We start from the raw sequence: 16971 nt of genomic DNA, 5'->3' as shown, positions 1-16971 counted from the left end.
CTGGGACGGCAAGCTTTTGGTAGGGCGAGAGCGAATTGATCAATAACTCGAAGTGGGAACAGTGTTGACCAAATGTTTTAGGGGAATCCCCCAAGGTGGAGTAGATTTGTAATAAGGGAGTAATTACTCATTGAAGGTGTGGGAACGCTGCAGAAATGAATAGTGTGAGGGATAGTGTGCGGCAGTGGTACGCTGCTCAGGGCTTGGCTGTAGAAGTGGCCACCTGAGGTCAATTCTCGCCTGAGCAAGTAGGCGTAGATGTGCGAGCACGTAATAAGCATGCTTTTATGTGAACAAGGGACATATACCGCAGGATTCGTGGCAGACCACCCAGTTGTAGCTTTGCAGTCACACAGGTGTCTACTCAAAATTGCAACTAATTTCATGTGTGGAACATCCCAGGTAAAGTAATCCAAGGGTTTTCAAAAAAAAAAAAATTTGGGAGAGTTTCCGGTGATACAACTCGAGCAACAAGAGAAGTCACAAAATAGTGTGATTTTATTGCATTAGCTTCGTTGTGAAGTGCTTTGCTGGTCTGAAGAAACTTCTTTAGGTCCACCGTTCACTAGTGTAGCACTTCTAAGCCGGCCACCTGAGCAGGCACTGCATGGTGGAGGGGAGTTCGATTATCTTTTAATGATTCCTAATAGTCCAGTTGGGTTTATCGAGGTTCAACTGCATTAAGTGCTTAATATAACAATACCCCTCTGGCCCCATAGCCTGGTGCTTAGCATATCTCGAGTGAAATGCTTGGGAAATGGGTCTTTGACCTCACCTTGAGTGCAACAGAACACAACAGAACACCTTGGACTGTGGCACTCTTTGGCCACAGATTTCCTTGCACTGTAAAAAACATCGTCATCATCAGTGCAACATTATCACTGGTTTCTCAAAATGGGTACAGTTATTATTTCTTTTCATACATGATGTCACATGTACGGTACTGTTATCGGATGACCATGTTTGATAGTTACTCAGTTTTTGCTGCATAATTAAAGTAATGAAAAGCAGGATATGGACGGTTCCAGCTTTTTATCGCATTTCAGTGCATATACTGGTCTGATTTCTATATCAAAATGATTGCAAGGCAAGCCCATTTTCCATGCAGCACAGTGAAGTCCGCAAATTTCACTTCCTTTATTTTGGCATGACACCTGCTTCTATTAAAAAAAATGTGTGAGTGGAAAACAATTTGCCTCTTGTTTGCTTCAAGCCAGGTAATCATTTATTCAGACACGGCCACTGGTTGTCAAGAAGGCGGGGAATATTGTTGGGCGTTGGGTGAAGGTCACCGTTGGTTCCAGGTCAGGAGGACCAGGATGACAACGACCTGGAGGATGCAGAGTCGACCTCGGGTGTGTCCACGATCAACTCGAGCAAGTCCCGCAGCGCAGCCGCCCAGAAGCAGCTGGCCTTGGGCATCCCATCAGAAGAGACTCAGCAGTGAGCATTCCTTCCTTCGTGCCTGTCATGCGTCGAACATCAGTAACAGATTTTGGGAACACCTTGGCTGAGGCCATGGTTGAAGATTGCAGGCTGGTTGTCGCGCATAGCTTGAGTCAGGTCATGAAAGAAGAAAAACATTGATGTTTTTATGCCTTTACACAAACGGGGCTAACGGCATAAAGCAGCTGTATGCATGCAAAGATCGGCTCCTTGCAATCGTGAGGTGAAGTTAAGCGTTCTAGTGCAGTTTTGAATTCATCTGGCGTGTACTATGTGCAGTAGCTTCAAGGTTTTGCCTGTACTCAGTCTGACCCCTTAGGTTCCAAAGATGACGATTCGCTGTTGTCGGTTTAAAATATTCGCTTTAAACGTGCATCAACCCATGGCACCACTTGCTTCATTGTTAATGCTTGTATATTAGTTTTTACGCCAGATGGCACTAGTTGCTGACTAGTTTCAAAAATGTATTGGAGGAAAAAAATTATTTTCTCGCCGCTTCTTTTTAACATGACCATGGGGCTATGGGAAGACTGAAGCTTTCAGGGGCATTGAAATTCATGTGCTGCTTTTGCTAATGGGAATGCGGACTGGGAGTACGCCACACTTTTAGATATGATATTGAAAGCAGTGACTCTGTCTTGATCCGCTAGGTGAAAATTAATACTAGGACTCTGAGCCTGCCACTTCAGAAACACTCTGAGTCCCAGCTTGGAAAACTGAAAGTTTACAAAGAAATATTCATCAGTGTGATGCATTTGGCTGTTTCCATAAGCCACATATTGTACCAAAAAGCAAGTGAAAAGCAATGTGCTACACAATAAGAGGAAGGTTCACCTTGTCAAAAAGATTGGTCGTGTGGCTTGTGTTGCCCTGATACAAGAGCACCGGAACCTTAGCTGCAGCTTCATTCCAAATGCGTCTGGAGGCTTGTCAATGGCACCGTTTTGATTGTAAAATATCTCTGAATGTCGGTGTAGCAAAAGGCGTTATGCAAACATTCAGTGTGCAAAAGTTCAGGAAAAAAACTGTTCTCCGGAGTGCGACAGATGTCATTTCGCACCTCATGTACCTGACTGCTTCAAGATTTTTCACAAAAAATGAAACTTTTACTTGTGTTTGATTTGCAGTTGTCTTAAGGACCAAACAAAATGAAAACTTCTTGCATGCTACCTTTTCAGCATGAGTTATTGCCAATTCTTTCCAGCAACCCAGGTTTTTATGCCCTTGCAGATGGGAGTGTTGGAAGCAGAGGGGTTAGCATGCTTCACTGGGCACTCTCATATGAAATTGTGGGCTGTTGATGCCACAATTTCGCAACTGATGATAAAAGTTGATGTGTTCGCTTAGCATCAAAGTTGTGTGTGCCGGGACTGATCGGTCTTTACCGACCCATCAGAGAGTTGTGAACACAGATCCTAGAGGAGTTGTAAACACTATGTAATAGTATTGGTTTCATTTGGTTTATTGGGGTTTAACGTCCCAAAGCAACTCAGGCTGTGAGAGACGTCATAGTGAAGGGCTCCGGGAATTTCGATCACCTGGGGTTCTTTAACATGCACTGACATCGCACAGCACACGGGCCTCTAGAATTTCGCCTCCATCGGAATTCGACCACAGCGGCCGGGATCGAACCCCCGTCTTTTGGGTCAGATCCGAGCACCATAACCACTGAGCCACCGCGGAGGCTACGTTATAATATTGCACAACACAATGAGGAGCCTTGCTTTTCACCACTGCAGCACACATTTAAGCAATTTTAGCCTGGCAAAATTATTTGTGCTGTAATGTTTGTGAGGCATATCTGTAACAGTTATTGCTGAATTGTGTCAGCCCAACTTCTCTTTGTATTATGAAGAATGTGTCGTAGTGCCATTGATGTGGTACGCCTTCTTGTATTGCGCACGTTCTGGTTTTGTACAGTGCTTGTGTCTGACTGGCCAAATGGTTGTGCTTTCTGTCCGGACAGGGTGATCAACGCCATCCAGGTGAGCGAACACCTGTACCAGGACCTGCTGAGGAAGCTGCTTGACAGTCGCACGCAGCAGATGCGCTTTGTTGAGGGCTGGTGGGTATATGCTCTCTTTCTGCCCTCCTCGATTCATACTTTCGCTAATGCGATATGGAGTGTGAAAGTGGAAGTATAATTTTCATTTCCCACACAGCTTTCTGCTAACCAAACAAAACAAACCTCTCTGTGAAATGTGTGGTGCCGAACTCACAGTGAACCACATTTTAATTTCATGTGTCAAACTAGAAGAGCTAAGAAAGAAATATTTTACAACATTTTATAGGGAAAGACTCCCATTACACCCCATGTTACTTTTAGGCGATTGTGCACTGGTTGACATCTCATGTATTTTTAGGTTTCTCAAGGAAGCCAGCGTTTTAAACAAACTCTAAGTATAAAAAGCTTCACCTTTAACAAAAACTCCAACCTTGTGTTTGGCGCATCATAGCCTCAGTTGCTTTTGCGCCATTAAAATCAATATAACTAACTAACTAATTTTCATTTCTGCTTGGAGAAAGAAATGAATCTCTAGCGTGCTCAAAGGAACAGGCATTTCTGACTTATTTGTCAAACCAAGGTTAAAGTGTCTGGTGGGAGAGACGCAGGAGACCTCCTGAAAAACTGATGCAAGAGCGATGCAAGAGTGATGGGATTCACTCCAGCAGCGAAGGAAACTTCTTAGACTAAAATTTCTCCACAGTGTCTTTCGCAGTAAAACTGGTATTAACAGGGAGCATTATCTGCAACATTATGTCTCACCGTGTCTTGATCATGCCTTTAAATTAAAATTAAAGAGATCAGGTGTAAAACGAACTTCTTCAAGATGTCCTTCTTCCATCAAACAATTCACAAATGGAATAAACTCCCTCATGATATTGCTACCTTTACCTCCACTGATGTTTTTTTTCCTCACTGCGAAATGTGCATTGTAATTAAGCCCTTGCTTCTTCAATGATTGTAAAAGTGTTGCCTGTATGCTTGTTTGATTGTAAATTCAGTTGCTTGCCTATTTTCTTTTTATCTGCATTTCCTGCTTTTTCGACTGTGTTTGAGTTGTCTCCCCCCCCCCACTGTAATGCCTCGTGGCGCTGTGTATAGTAATAAATAAACCCTACCAGAAAAAAAAGCCAAAAATTTGTGTGTCAGAGTGCTGAATTGGCAGATGATGGGGCAGTTTTAAATTTTTGTCTTCATTTGTATTTGTGCACATATTTGCGCTGCTTTGGTTTTTTCATTGGTTCAATTTATTTTTCCCAATGCTGAAGAACTCTATCAGTTTCAAAAGAATAGTTGATATTTGTGCAGTCCTATGCAGAATGCTAAAGGCAGCAGTGTCAAAATAGCAAAAGCAGCCAAAGCTGACTGCTTCCTTGAAATAAACTGTACTCATGCGCTGTCATATGTGTCACTGTTAGTGACTAATTTCACTGCAAGCGAAAAGATTTCCACTTCAGCGGGATCTTCCTTCAGCCCCATGAATTTCGTTGTAGCAGGTCGACTGTAATAAATATTGTTAGCATGTAAACTTTTTTTCCGTCTAATTTGCGCGGTTATGGCGAAGTGTCTCCTTGTAATAAGCTTGCCTTAATTCTTCATTTCTTACCCAGTGCTGTCACCTTCCTTTTTTGTGCTCTGAACTTCAGCCTGAACCAGAATAGGTTTGCCCACTCAGGCAGCAGAGAGTCAAGCGTGACGATATCAGGCCCGTCGTCATCAGCTCCATCTGGTGAGTGGAGGGGACAGCCCTTAACCCTGGAATGCCATTCTCTTTGTAGCATACAGTTCAATCTCGTTATAACAAAATTTAAGCGGCACTGGCGATTACTTCGTTATAGCCGTAGCTTTGTTATAAGCCGTGTTGACCCAAGCTTCCAAGGGCAATCATCATTCCATTGTTATATCCATCATTTTGTTGTAAACCGTTTCATGATAATGAAGTTCGACTGTACTTCGTGGGGCAGATGTAGGTTATGCAGTTAAACACCTATGAGCTTTTATCTCTGTCATCCAGGTTTTGAAGTAATCATACTGCTTGTTTTGTTTACCTTGCAGCGCACTAGAGGCATGAAGGTATTTGAGTTTTGGATGTGTATTTGACGGCAAATACTCATGTATTTCATTTTTACTTTTGAGTGCCAAGTACTGTAAATTAGTCTCCAGATTATAAATCTCATAATAGTATCACGAAATATATTCGTACTGCCCAAAACTTGCATCATCAAAAACATGAATGAAATCCATGCACTGAGGTGCAAGAAACGTATTCGGACAAATTCATTTACAGCTGAAGAGAATCCGTGCACTGAGGCGCAAGAAACGTATTTGGGCAAATTCATTTACAGCTGAAGAGAAGTCTAGAGGCAATTGACGTGGATGACTCGGTGGCTTCAGCGTTCAGCTGCTGGTCTCAATGTTGCAGGTTCAATTCTGGCTGCAGTAGCTGCATTTCTGTAGAGGTGAAATGCAAAAGGCACACCCCCTGTACCTTGCGATATCAGTGCACATTGAACAAACACAGGTGGTATAAATTAATCCGGAGCCCTCCACTCCATTGTTCCTCATAGCCCATCTATATTAATCCGGAGCCTTCCACGGTTATTCCTCATAGCCCATCTAAATTAATCCGGAGCTTTCCACTCTGTTGTTCCTCATAGCCCATGTCTCGCTTGAATACTTTAAACCTGACGTACCCCATACCACCCAGCGGATTTCAAGGAGATGTAATTACTGGGCCATTGGGCCTCCACAAGGATTCTCTGTGGTTGTGAGGCTGAATGTGTGTTTGTGTGTGCATATCCATTCAGGATGGCACAATAGGGTAGTTAGGATGCTTCCGCTCTTCAGTTTTCATGGGTGTGTGTACTCGTGACTGGCAGTGCTGCAGTACATGGCCACAGTACACATCTGCAGTACACACAGTGCAGTCTCCGCCGAAAGTAACTGTGCAAAGGGGGTTTGCTTCTCTGTTGTATAGTGGAACCATCATGGCATCCCTAAAGACTGAAAGGGCCCTGGAGGAGACGAAAAGGATTCTCTGTACCTTTCAGAGATCTAGTGCATATGGCGTGTCATAACTGCTCCACTTCACCACTAAGAAGCAAACTCTGTTGCTTGGTTCATTTTAGCAAGGACTGTATGTGTCAGTCATGGTGCTGCATGCCACCGTACCAAACGGTGGAAAGTGTGTTCTGGCAGCACTCGCTTGCCATATTACAGAGCTAGGTTGAGGCTAGCCACAGTTATTCTCACCTATGAGACAGAAACGTGGAGGCTAACAAAGAGGGTTCAGCTTAAGTTAAGGACAACACAGCGAGCTATGGAAAGAAAAATGATAGGTGTAATGTTAAGAGATCGGAAGCGGGCGGAGTGGGTGAGGAAACAAACGCGGGTTAATGACATCCTAGTCGAAATCAAGAAGAAGAAATGGGGTTGGGCAGGGCATGTAATGCGAAGGCAAGATAACCGCTGGTTAAGGGAGTGGATTCCAAGAGAAGGGAAGCGTAGCAGGGGGTGGCAGAGAGTTAGGTGGGCGGATGAGATTAAGAGGTTTGTGGGGATACGGTGGCCGCAGCTGGAAAAGGACAGGGTTAATTGGAGAGACATGGGAGAGGCCTTTGCCCTGCAGTGGGCGTAGTCAGGCTGCTGATGATGATGATGGCAGTTCTCTCGCACCATTTCAGCCTCAGCTGGTGCCCACAGGCCTGACAATCACCGCGATGAAGATCTGATGCACTGGCTTCACGAGCTCGGCATGGACACTGAGTGTATGGAGAGGGTGAGGCCAAACTTCTGCTTTCCCAGCTGTCTTTTGGCCTCTTGGGTAGTAGACTATAGGTCTTCACGTTCGCAGCTGTTTTTGCCTACTGTGCGGTGGTGAACGTCCTGAAGTTTTAGTCTTGCTAAACTTGGTGTCAGAATTTTCTGGATTTGACTCCTTTTTAATTTTTGTGTGGAAATGCTTATATACGAGCTAAAATTCTACTTGACTCTGTGCTGAAGCAGTGTGTTGATTTTCCCCTTGGCTTTGGATGGCACTTAAAGGTGCAGTGAAGAGGAATCTGAACTCGTCTTTTTGCCGCGGGAACTCAATCTACATGTTCCGAGCATTCTTAGAAACTTCGATTTATTGCTCTGTGTGGCCGATTTCCCTAATTAAATTGGATTAACGTCCGGCTCCCGCCTTTTTTTTTTTTAATTCTCCCCGTACGGTGGGCGGAGTCGACTAACGCGTGGAGTGCCTTTCACCCAGTCCCGTGGCGGCTTGCCACTCGGCCATCGGCGGCGTAATATGTAGTAATCCGTAGTAGCAAATAGTCCACGCGTATTTTTATTTCTGTGGGCTTATTTTGCGGCTATATTATCTGCGAATAAAACTATTTATTCACGGAAACCTAAATACAAAATAAAGCGAAAGCAAAGCCTCCACGGAGCTGGCTGAAAGGCACTCCACGCGTTGGTCGACTCCACCCACCGTACGGGGAGAATTAAAAAAATAAACGCGGGAGCCGGACGTTAATTCGATTTATTTAGGGAAATCGACCACACAGGGCAATAAGTCGAAGTTTCTAAGAATGCTCGGAACGTGTAGATCGAGTTCTCGCGGTAAAAAGACGAGTTCAGATTCCTCTTCACTGCACCTTTAACAAATTTTTTTTTTTTCTTGAGATACTGTGCCTCGTACTGAATGGTGTCTTGAATTACTTTATTTAAAAGTAAATGGGTAACCAGCCTGGACATTCAAGATTAAGGTATCGGTGTTTTATTTGTTTTTTTATTATTATTATTATTATTTTTTTTTCATTTTGGAATATGCAGCTAGAAAGGCTTTCACTGACTGTGTGTGTGAGAACCTTGGGATCTGAAAAATATCTCGACAGCTGTAGACACGAATGCCTGCATGGCTGGTACACATTTTATACGGGAGCTGTAAATTTTTTGAAGAATTGTAGGTGGAATGCCCTGTTCATTTCAGACTTCTAAGATAAAAAAAACCTGTACTTTTTTTCTCTCTCTGTGCTCTAGTTTGCAAGAGAACAGTTCACAAAAGAAGATGTCCTGCATCTAATGACAAGAGATGATCTGCGAAGGCTTGGACTTAGGTACGTATTTTCCATGCTGCGTTCTAGTTTCCTCACCGCTGTGTATTGCATGGGTCAAGAACAGGGTTTTTGTTTGTTTGTTTCTTTCTTTCTTTTTCCTGCTGAGTCGCTACTTAACAAAATTGCACTTATGGTAGTTTACTTGTTCAGGTAACGCTAACCCTATGTGGCAGCTATGAAGTACTGTGCGCTCTGCTGACAGATAATAACCAGAGATGTGTTTCAAGTGCGGTATTGTTCACAGGGGCTAATAATCAATAGGCAAAGTCAATCTAGACGGAGAAATTAGAATGTTCTCAAAGAATAAATACATTAATTTTATGGACTGTGAACCACTGTTGGCCCAAAAGCCGATGCAGGAGTGAAAGGTTAGCAGTGACATTGCTCTCGGATTCCTGTGCTTTCTTTGCTGAAGACTCCCGAATCACTTTATCAAAGTACCATTTTATTCACCTCACCCTGGTCGCATGACAGGAAAAAACAGGACACAAGCAGCACCATGAATGCTGCTTTCATTTTTGATAAAGCAGGATTAAATTTTGTGATCTAAAATGCCACCTTCAATGCCACTTGCTCTATATACAGTTGAACCTCGATGTAACAAAGTTCGCGATGCAACAAACTTTCTTCATTTCAGTTTCTTGCTTCCATTGAAATGCATGTATTTCCCTTGATTTACCAAAGCTGCAGTTTCGATACAACTAAGTTTGCGCAAGCACAAAAAGAAAATTTGGGCAAATTCAACCACTTTGTAAAGTTAAAACATTTTTTCTTGTTGTAAAAACATGAAGGTTGCTACTGCTACCAAAGAACAAGCAAGCAGCAGTAGCAATCTATGAGCGTCACATAACAAAAATAACTGACTTCATGACCGCACCATAAAGTGGGTTGCCTTGTGCAAAGCTTGTACAACAAAGGTTTCTTGTTTGTGAACAATGCTTGACATAACTCGCACCTTTCTCGCCCCGCAAGGTGCCCATGTACTTGTGGTGTGACATGGATGCACATTTAATAACCTCGGGTGGTCGAACTGTCCAGAGCCCTTCACTACAGCGTCCCTCATAGCCTATGTCACTTTGGAACACTATCACGTTCGGCCATGTGAAGTGCGGACACAGTCGACAGTCACTAAATCATTTCCGGCGCTTGCGCGCACATGGTTGTTAAGCTGGTTGAGAGAGCAAGCCAAACCATCTGCACCATATTGTGGGCACCTCCTGCTTGTACGTATCGTTCCCATCAGCCTGCGAGAACGCGTGATGGGTTGCAGGGTTGCTTGGCACCATTAACTGACTTCCGCATTGCCACATGGTTTTGTATTCAGCGAAGGCATCTGCCTCGTGGCAGTCACTGCAGCAACGTGCGAAGTTAAAGGGACACTAAGGAGAGCTCTATTAATATTTTTTTTATAGCAAAATCCGATAGTTCGGCATTTCATGGCTTTGTTGCCACTTGGCCGGCAGCGAAAGATGCATTTATTTCTAAGAAATTTGGATTCGAAGTTGAAAAAGTTTTTCCCGCCGCTCTGATTCAAACTCGGGATTCTCCTATGACGACACAGGACTAAGTGACGTGAAACATGACGAGCACATGACGTAACGCAGACTCCGTGATTTCTGGCAGCCAGCAGTGCGGCCCAGCAGCAGCCGAAAAGAAAGCTACCGACGGCCGCACGTTGAAGGCATCTATCGGCTATTGCGGCCGTCGCTTCGTTTACGTTTTCACCGGCGTTTTGCCAGCGTTACAATGGATCCAGTTCTCGAAGTCGTCAACGAAGTTCTCGCAAATAGACACCTTTAGCATACCGTGTACCTTGTTACCGTTAGCGGAATACCGGGAGCCCGCATACCGCTGTGAGCTGGCGCTGATTGGTCCCTGCGCTGCAGGAGCGCGCGTAGCTTGTGGGTACGTGGCGCCATCTGGCGACGTCAAGAAGATTTGCGCATGCATTTGCTGCGCCTCAGTGATTCGTGGCTCTCGTGTCCTAGTGTTGCTAGAACTATTGGTTCTAGCAACACTGTTTTGTCCTGTGATGTCATGAAGCTTGTACTTGCGAGTTTGGCCTGTGGCGGCGATACCTGTATTTTGGTTCTTGCTCTTTTCTACGTTACAAGAGCTTTGTTGTCAGTATGACTGGCGTTTTTGTAATCAGGAGCTGGTATTCTGTCGATGCAAGTCAACTTCAATTTCTCCTCAGTGTCCCTTTAATGATACTTTTTCGTTGCCGGCATTTACCTCCAGCTATCATTCAAGATTTTGAGATATCCGCAATTCGTTGAGAAAATGCTTTGAAACGAATGGTAATATAAATGACCGGTACCGTGGGGACCAGCTCGGCTGTGCAGAGAATTTTGACTGAATCAATATCTTGAGATATGCGCTTTTGAGGCAACGAAGCTTGATTGAACTACTCTCACCGCTATTTGCTTGAAGTTTCTTCTAAAATCGCTTGTAATAGCCACAAACGCACGCGAGCAAAATAAACCCAGGCCGGGAAGATTTCAGGAATGCGCGATATCATTTCCACCACTGAAAGACAAAAACCTCAGTGCAGCGAAGTTCATGATAAAACGAAGTTTTTTCCGAAAAGTGCTACTTTGTTGTACCGAGGTTCAACTGTGATAGGTATGGGCAGAGCTCTTCCCACAGTGTAAAATGTTCGATTTTCATATGATTATGCTGTGTGCAACCCAAACATTTGACAGCTGTAGTAGCCGAGGTTTTTGCGCACAAAATTTAGCTGGCAGTTATTTTGTTGGCTGCCTGCAGGCTTTGCTACCAGGCACAGTCCTCTGCTGGAACTGTACAGAATTTTGTTTGATTTTGGGCCTGGCACTGACAACTCAAACATCCATTAGCTCTTTGGTAAATCTACCGGTCTAGTCTGACTGTTTGTTTGCCTTTAATTTTCCTTCATCCTGAGTTTGGTGGCTCCTGCTCACATTTTCAATGAGCCAGTAAGTAAGAAACAAAGTGCCATTACCCTGCTGAATCCCGGCGCACTACAGGATCTCAGTTCTTGCATGATGCTGGTCATGTGGGCCCTGTATTAATAGTTCACTACAACAGCATACACCACACATGATTACAAAACATAAAACTGAGCAGGGGTACAAGACACAGGAGAGAGGCAAACAGGACGAGCTCAGACTAACCACCGATTTGTTGGATTTCCAATGAACCGATTTCCTTCAAAAGCAAAACGCATGTGCACCAAACACTCGAAGCACCACACCCAACGAAATCATATTATCAAATCAAGAAAGTGAAGTTCTTATGCAGGTGCATCGCTGCTTGCTCAGTTTTATGTTTTGTAATCATATGATATGATACCAACTAGCCCCTCATCGCTCACCCTTGGAATACACCACACAGTCTCATTTCGCGAGACATTGTTTGCAGAATATCTCTATCGCTCAAGCTGCATTTTTGTTGTGAAACGTGGCTGTTACTTGTTGAAATGAAATGCACAATCAGTGCTAGCTCTACTCGTGTTGTGCTCATTCCTTGAGGCAAGTTGTATTGTGTTCTATTTGTATTTATTAATATGGCAATTGTAAGAAGCCGGGTACGGGACCTAGTTGGTTATGAAAGATGCTTATTACGTGCTACAGCAATCCTATTTTCGGGATTTGAGCAGGCTATAGGAGGCAGGATATATGTACGGGAAAGTAATGGCAAAAAGTACAAATTAAATAGTCGTACATGTGTAAGTACTCATAGCGCATGCTGACGTGTCTCCGATTAGGATTAATGCACAACACGGTGTCTCAGCCACTCGCTTCGATTTCCCTTTAATTTGAGCTCTGTGTCATTGGAACAAATTGTCAGTCCTCTTCAAGGCTGAACTGTTGAAATTCAACACTGGCTGAGGAAGTGCAGGCGAATTGGAAGACACAACCCCCTGTGTTGTGTCTTCTTGGTTTCAACGAGGTTAAGAAGATCTCGAGTTGAAAGCGATCTTCAACTTGTGTTCCTCTGTGTTCTTTCTTCCATGGCTTCCATTGCAGGCTAGGACCCGAGCTCCGCATCTGGAAGGCGATTCAGCAGCACCGGGACGGCTTGTCCTGAGGCATGGCAGGGGGAGAGAGCTTGGCTGCACTCAGAAAAAAAAAAAGGCGCATCCGGCAGGGTATTGTCAGGGCAGTGCCGACACGCCAGCGTAACAGCTCCGCAAGGGGCTGCTTCATCGCTGCTGCACATTGCCAATGGTGGCCGCTGCATGCGGAGGTGGCGAAGTCGTGCATTGGCAGCAGCTGCTTCCCAACAAATGAGCAGAACGGTGATCACGCAGTGTCCTGTAGGCATAACTTGAACTGCATCATGGAGAATGAGGTAAAGCCAGGATAGGAGGAGTACGAAAAAGGCTAGGAATATAGGCAGCCAACCTTTGCTTGTGTGGTCTACCCAAACGCTATGAAAGCATGTGGAAACGTAATTTGGGATGAGTTCTATCTCATTCTGCTTACTGAGCCACACTGTAATTTCTGGCCTGCGATCTGCAGTCAGTGTATGCACTGTAATTTATCTAGTTCTAACAGGTCCCCAATACTTGATTATCATGTTTGCGAAAATGGAAAAAGCGCTGAGGCCTGAAGTAACATTTATACCTTCTTCCATGTACTCTCGGTCGCTGCCGTGACAGTTCTTGATCAGTGTCAGCGCACTGCAGAAAGTTGTCCTCTGTGCCATCATAGACTTCGTATATGCCAGCCATCTCTGTTCTTAAGTAACAGTAAGGATGTCCAATATGTTGGCAATAAATAGCGGCGAGCAAAAGCCGGCGTTAATAAAAGAGTGAAAAATAACATCGCCCAGCCCCTACAGCAAGTAGCACAGTCGGAATTAGTTGGGTTTGATGTCTCCAAGATGCCAACCACACCTGCTGCCAAAACGTAAAGGCATAACCATCATCTTGCGATGGCAGTGACACCGGAGACGATGTTCTTAGCATAGTTGCGGTTTTGTATATGGTCGTAACACATGCCGGTTCAAGGCTCAGTTTTCATGAAAAAAATGTGCTCATTAAAATGAGCTCAGTGTGGTAATCCGCCGATGTCACTTTTGGCTAAAAAGAGCTACCTTTATTGTACTGTCAGTATGTACCTGCCACATAATTTATGAGAACCTGGCACACTACTGCCTTCTGTTCATTGCTCATTACCGGTGTACTGCTAATGTGGTCGTTTTTTTCCCCAGGTGGTTTGCTAAAGTGCAAAAAAACGTACATCATTGTCACGATCATTGCCATTTCTCACTGACAGAATTTCTTGTCATTCACTGCCAATCTTTTCACCTTCAGAATCCATAATAAGTATGTCATCCCGGTTCTTGAAAAGTCTCATACTTATTTAACTGAGGAGAGGTCAGCTGCTGGCTTCTTCAGTGTGGCCATTTTTCTTGGCAGCAGAGCCATGTACATTAGCTTGACTAAGGGTATAGCAGTGTGGACTGTATACACGGCACAAAATTTCTGCATTTAAATGGCAAGCATGTGGACTGTGTCCCGGAAATTACACTCTATGGCTGGACAAACCTTGCTCGGAAGCACACTGAAGAGTCGTAGTGAAATTGCCATAGTTCCAATCTTTTATGACTGCATCAAATGCCAAAGGAACGAAGTTTTTCACATTAGCTCTCTTCAAGAGTCCCATAGCAAGTTGTACATGAAAAGTGAAACTGGAAACTGACGAGTAGCAGAAGCACAAGTTCTACTAGTTTCTAATTTAAAAACATTTCTCTTGTTCTAGGGCCACTGGAGCTCGCATCAGTGCAAACTGTGCATGAAGTTTCTTCATGCTGTCTTCGGTAGCCAGAATCTAAATAGGATGAGAGTTTTGATGGCTGATGGCTGCGCGGCGTTTTTACTTAATGTCTCCCCTAAGAAATGAAACACCCTCGATTTCATGTCTGCCATGAGGGGGAGGGGTTGGGGTGATCTGTTCTCGCAGCTCTTTGGACTTGGTTTGTTCCCGTTTGTAATCCAGAATGACAGGCTTGCCAATTTTTTGGGGGTCACGATAGATGCATCCCACTTCATTGGCCTCTGTCGCTTGCCGAAAGAGGTCAAGAAATGTATGCACATTCTTTTCCTTTTTTTTTTTGTAAAAGGGAATGGGTAGCAAACGGCTGACCCACGGAATAGAAATGTTGCGTCAGGGGATGTTTCGTTTCACAGCCAACCTCGGTTCACTGTGTGCAAATCGCATTTCGCAGTCTGGCAAAAAATGCTCGTACGCTTTTCGATAGGTTATTGTAATTTCTGCCGGAATTCAGGGCTCCCATAGGAATTGGGATCGCTGCTTTGTTTTTAATTTTCTTCTAAGCCCTTTATTCTCGCGTTCCCTGCCTGTCTGATTTGCCTCGTTAAGCTAGGGATAATATGGGCAGTGCGTAGTGCAGGAAGGCAAAGGAGGACTGAAAAGTCAAGGGGCCCCTTAACCCATCCTTGCGATATCGTTACGAGTTTGTTGAGAACCCTCACTAATTTTTCACAGCGTCGGCATGCTGCTCTGTTCCATTGTGAGAATCCCAGAATTAATCTGCTGCCACAGAACAGCGACATGAGAGAGAAGGGAGCACATGCTCACGAGTGCACCACAAACACATTCCAACAAAGGTGCCATGAAGCACATACCGTTCTGGCTTGGGATTGGCCTTGTGTCAAAAGTGCATTGCACGTGCTACACCTGAAGGGGTGCATGGACGGCATTGGATATACTCTTTAAAGGTGCACTGAAGAGGATTCTGAACTTGTCTTTTTGCCGCGGGAACTCGATCTACACGTTCCTAGCATTCTTAGAAACTGCAACTTATTGCCCTGTATGGCCGATTTCCCTAATTAAATCGAATTAACGTCCGGCTCCCGCCCTTCTTTTTTAATTCTCCCTCGTACGATGGGCGGAGTCGACCAATGCGTGAAGTTCCTTTCAGCCAGCTCCGTGGAGGCTTTGCTTTCACTTTATTTTGTTTTTTAGGTTTCCATGAATAAATAGTTTCATTCGCAGATTATATAGCCGCAAAATAAGCCCACAGAAATAAAAATACGCGCGGACTATTTGCTACTACGGACTACTACGTATTACTCCGCCAATGGCAGAGCGGCAAGCCGCCACGGGACTGGGTGAAAGGCACTCCACGCGTTGGTCGACTCCGCCCACCGTACAAGGGAGAATTAAAAAAAAAGGGCGGGAGCCGGATGTTAATTTGATTTAATTAGGGAAATCGGCCATACAGGGCAATAAGTCACAGTTTCTAAGAAGAATGCTAGGAACGTGTAGATCGAGTTCCCGCGGCAAAAAGACCAGTTCAGATTCCTCTTCAGTGCACCTTTAAGACAGCAAAAACAATGAGTGGTTGAGGCGCCCTATTACAGCGGAAGAACTGAACGGCCTTTTGGCTGTGTGGGAGAAGTAACATTAGACATCTATGCTCAAGGCACTTAACTTTCCAATGGGCACTGAAACTCCCATAGACGTCCCATGGACGTCCATGGGACGTCCAGGGGAGTGTCGGTGTTTATTGGGTTGTTGCGGGCTCTGTCCTTTGCTCGTGAACATGACAGCTGGCTTTTTTCTAACGCACAGAACTGCTACAGCTCTCTTGCAGGTGCGTGGTGAAAAAAGTTATCCTTCTGATACCACTTTCACGTGAGCAGTTTCAATGCCTGTTGAGTCAGTTACCATTGAACATGACATTGACCGGCCAGTGCCGCAGTACGATTTTCAATCACCGTTGGGATGTCGAGGACCGTTGCAAGCAGCATCCTATTCGATACATGCTGAAAAAAGAAACAGTATAAAACCTTGAAGCAAATAAATGATACTCTCCTGCCTTATGTTGTAAATTGTGGACTGCAAAAACTTATTCAAAAATTGATTTTTATTCTTAAAGGGTCAGTCTACTCACCGAGATGAGTGTATAAATAATGGCATATTCTGGTAGTTGGCACCCTATAACATCAATAACGAGGGGTCTGCGCCTGGTTTAGGCAGGAATTTATATTTTATTTCGGCGTTAAAAGTCGCGTAAAAAAGCATGGTGGCGACCCCAAACGTTCATTTTGTTCAAGAAAGTGGTAGTCTTTTTTTGTAGAAGCATAAGTGAATATACTACGTACTATTTGTATGCCCCAATGTCAGAGAAACGCACGTTTTGTTCTAGTAAACTGTAGAAGGCGTACCGCTCGCTTTTTCTGTAAATCACATGAATATTTATAGTCACACGTACGCAAAACGCAGGCACATTCCCACTTTTGGTTCAGCATATGCTAGCAGAGACGCAAAAATAAACTCAGCCTATAGTGGCGCCATCTGGTCGTCAGGACAGGAACCATTGCTGTAAACAAACCGACTCTCCACTTAAGCCTAGGAGCGGCAGAATCGTCACTCTAATTATTAAAATAAAGCAAATTTATCT

General features: G+C 44.3%; 1 protein-coding gene across 10 annotated transcripts in view; it reads left to right on the top strand.

Annotated features, from left to right (window-relative positions):
- Positions 1-15369, top strand: part of Ask1 (apoptotic signal-regulating kinase 1) — an 85497-nt gene extending 70128 nt beyond the window's left edge. For all 10 annotated transcript variants that reach the window (XM_089571652.1, XM_089571650.1, XM_089571651.1 and 7 more), the window contains 6 exons: positions 1305-1443; positions 3413-3511; positions 5098-5180; positions 7135-7229; positions 8477-8553; positions 12564-15369. In XM_089571652.1, coding sequence (XP_089427778.1) covers positions 1305-1443; positions 3413-3511; positions 5098-5180; positions 7135-7229; positions 8477-8553; positions 12564-12624 — 554 coding nt within the window. In that variant the 3' untranslated portion in view covers positions 12625-15369. The remainder of the gene's footprint in view (positions 1-1304; positions 1444-3412; positions 3512-5097; positions 5181-7134; positions 7230-8476; positions 8554-12563) is intronic.
- Positions 15370-16971: the final 1602 nt, after the last annotated feature.

This window comes from Amblyomma mixtum, chromosome 2, assembly GCF_055824585.1.
Source record: "Amblyomma mixtum isolate Tamu chromosome 2, ASM5582458v1, whole genome shotgun sequence".
Lineage (NCBI taxonomy): Eukaryota > Metazoa > Arthropoda > Arachnida > Ixodida > Ixodidae > Amblyomma > Amblyomma mixtum.
This window is presented reverse-complemented; position numbering and strand designations above follow the sequence as displayed.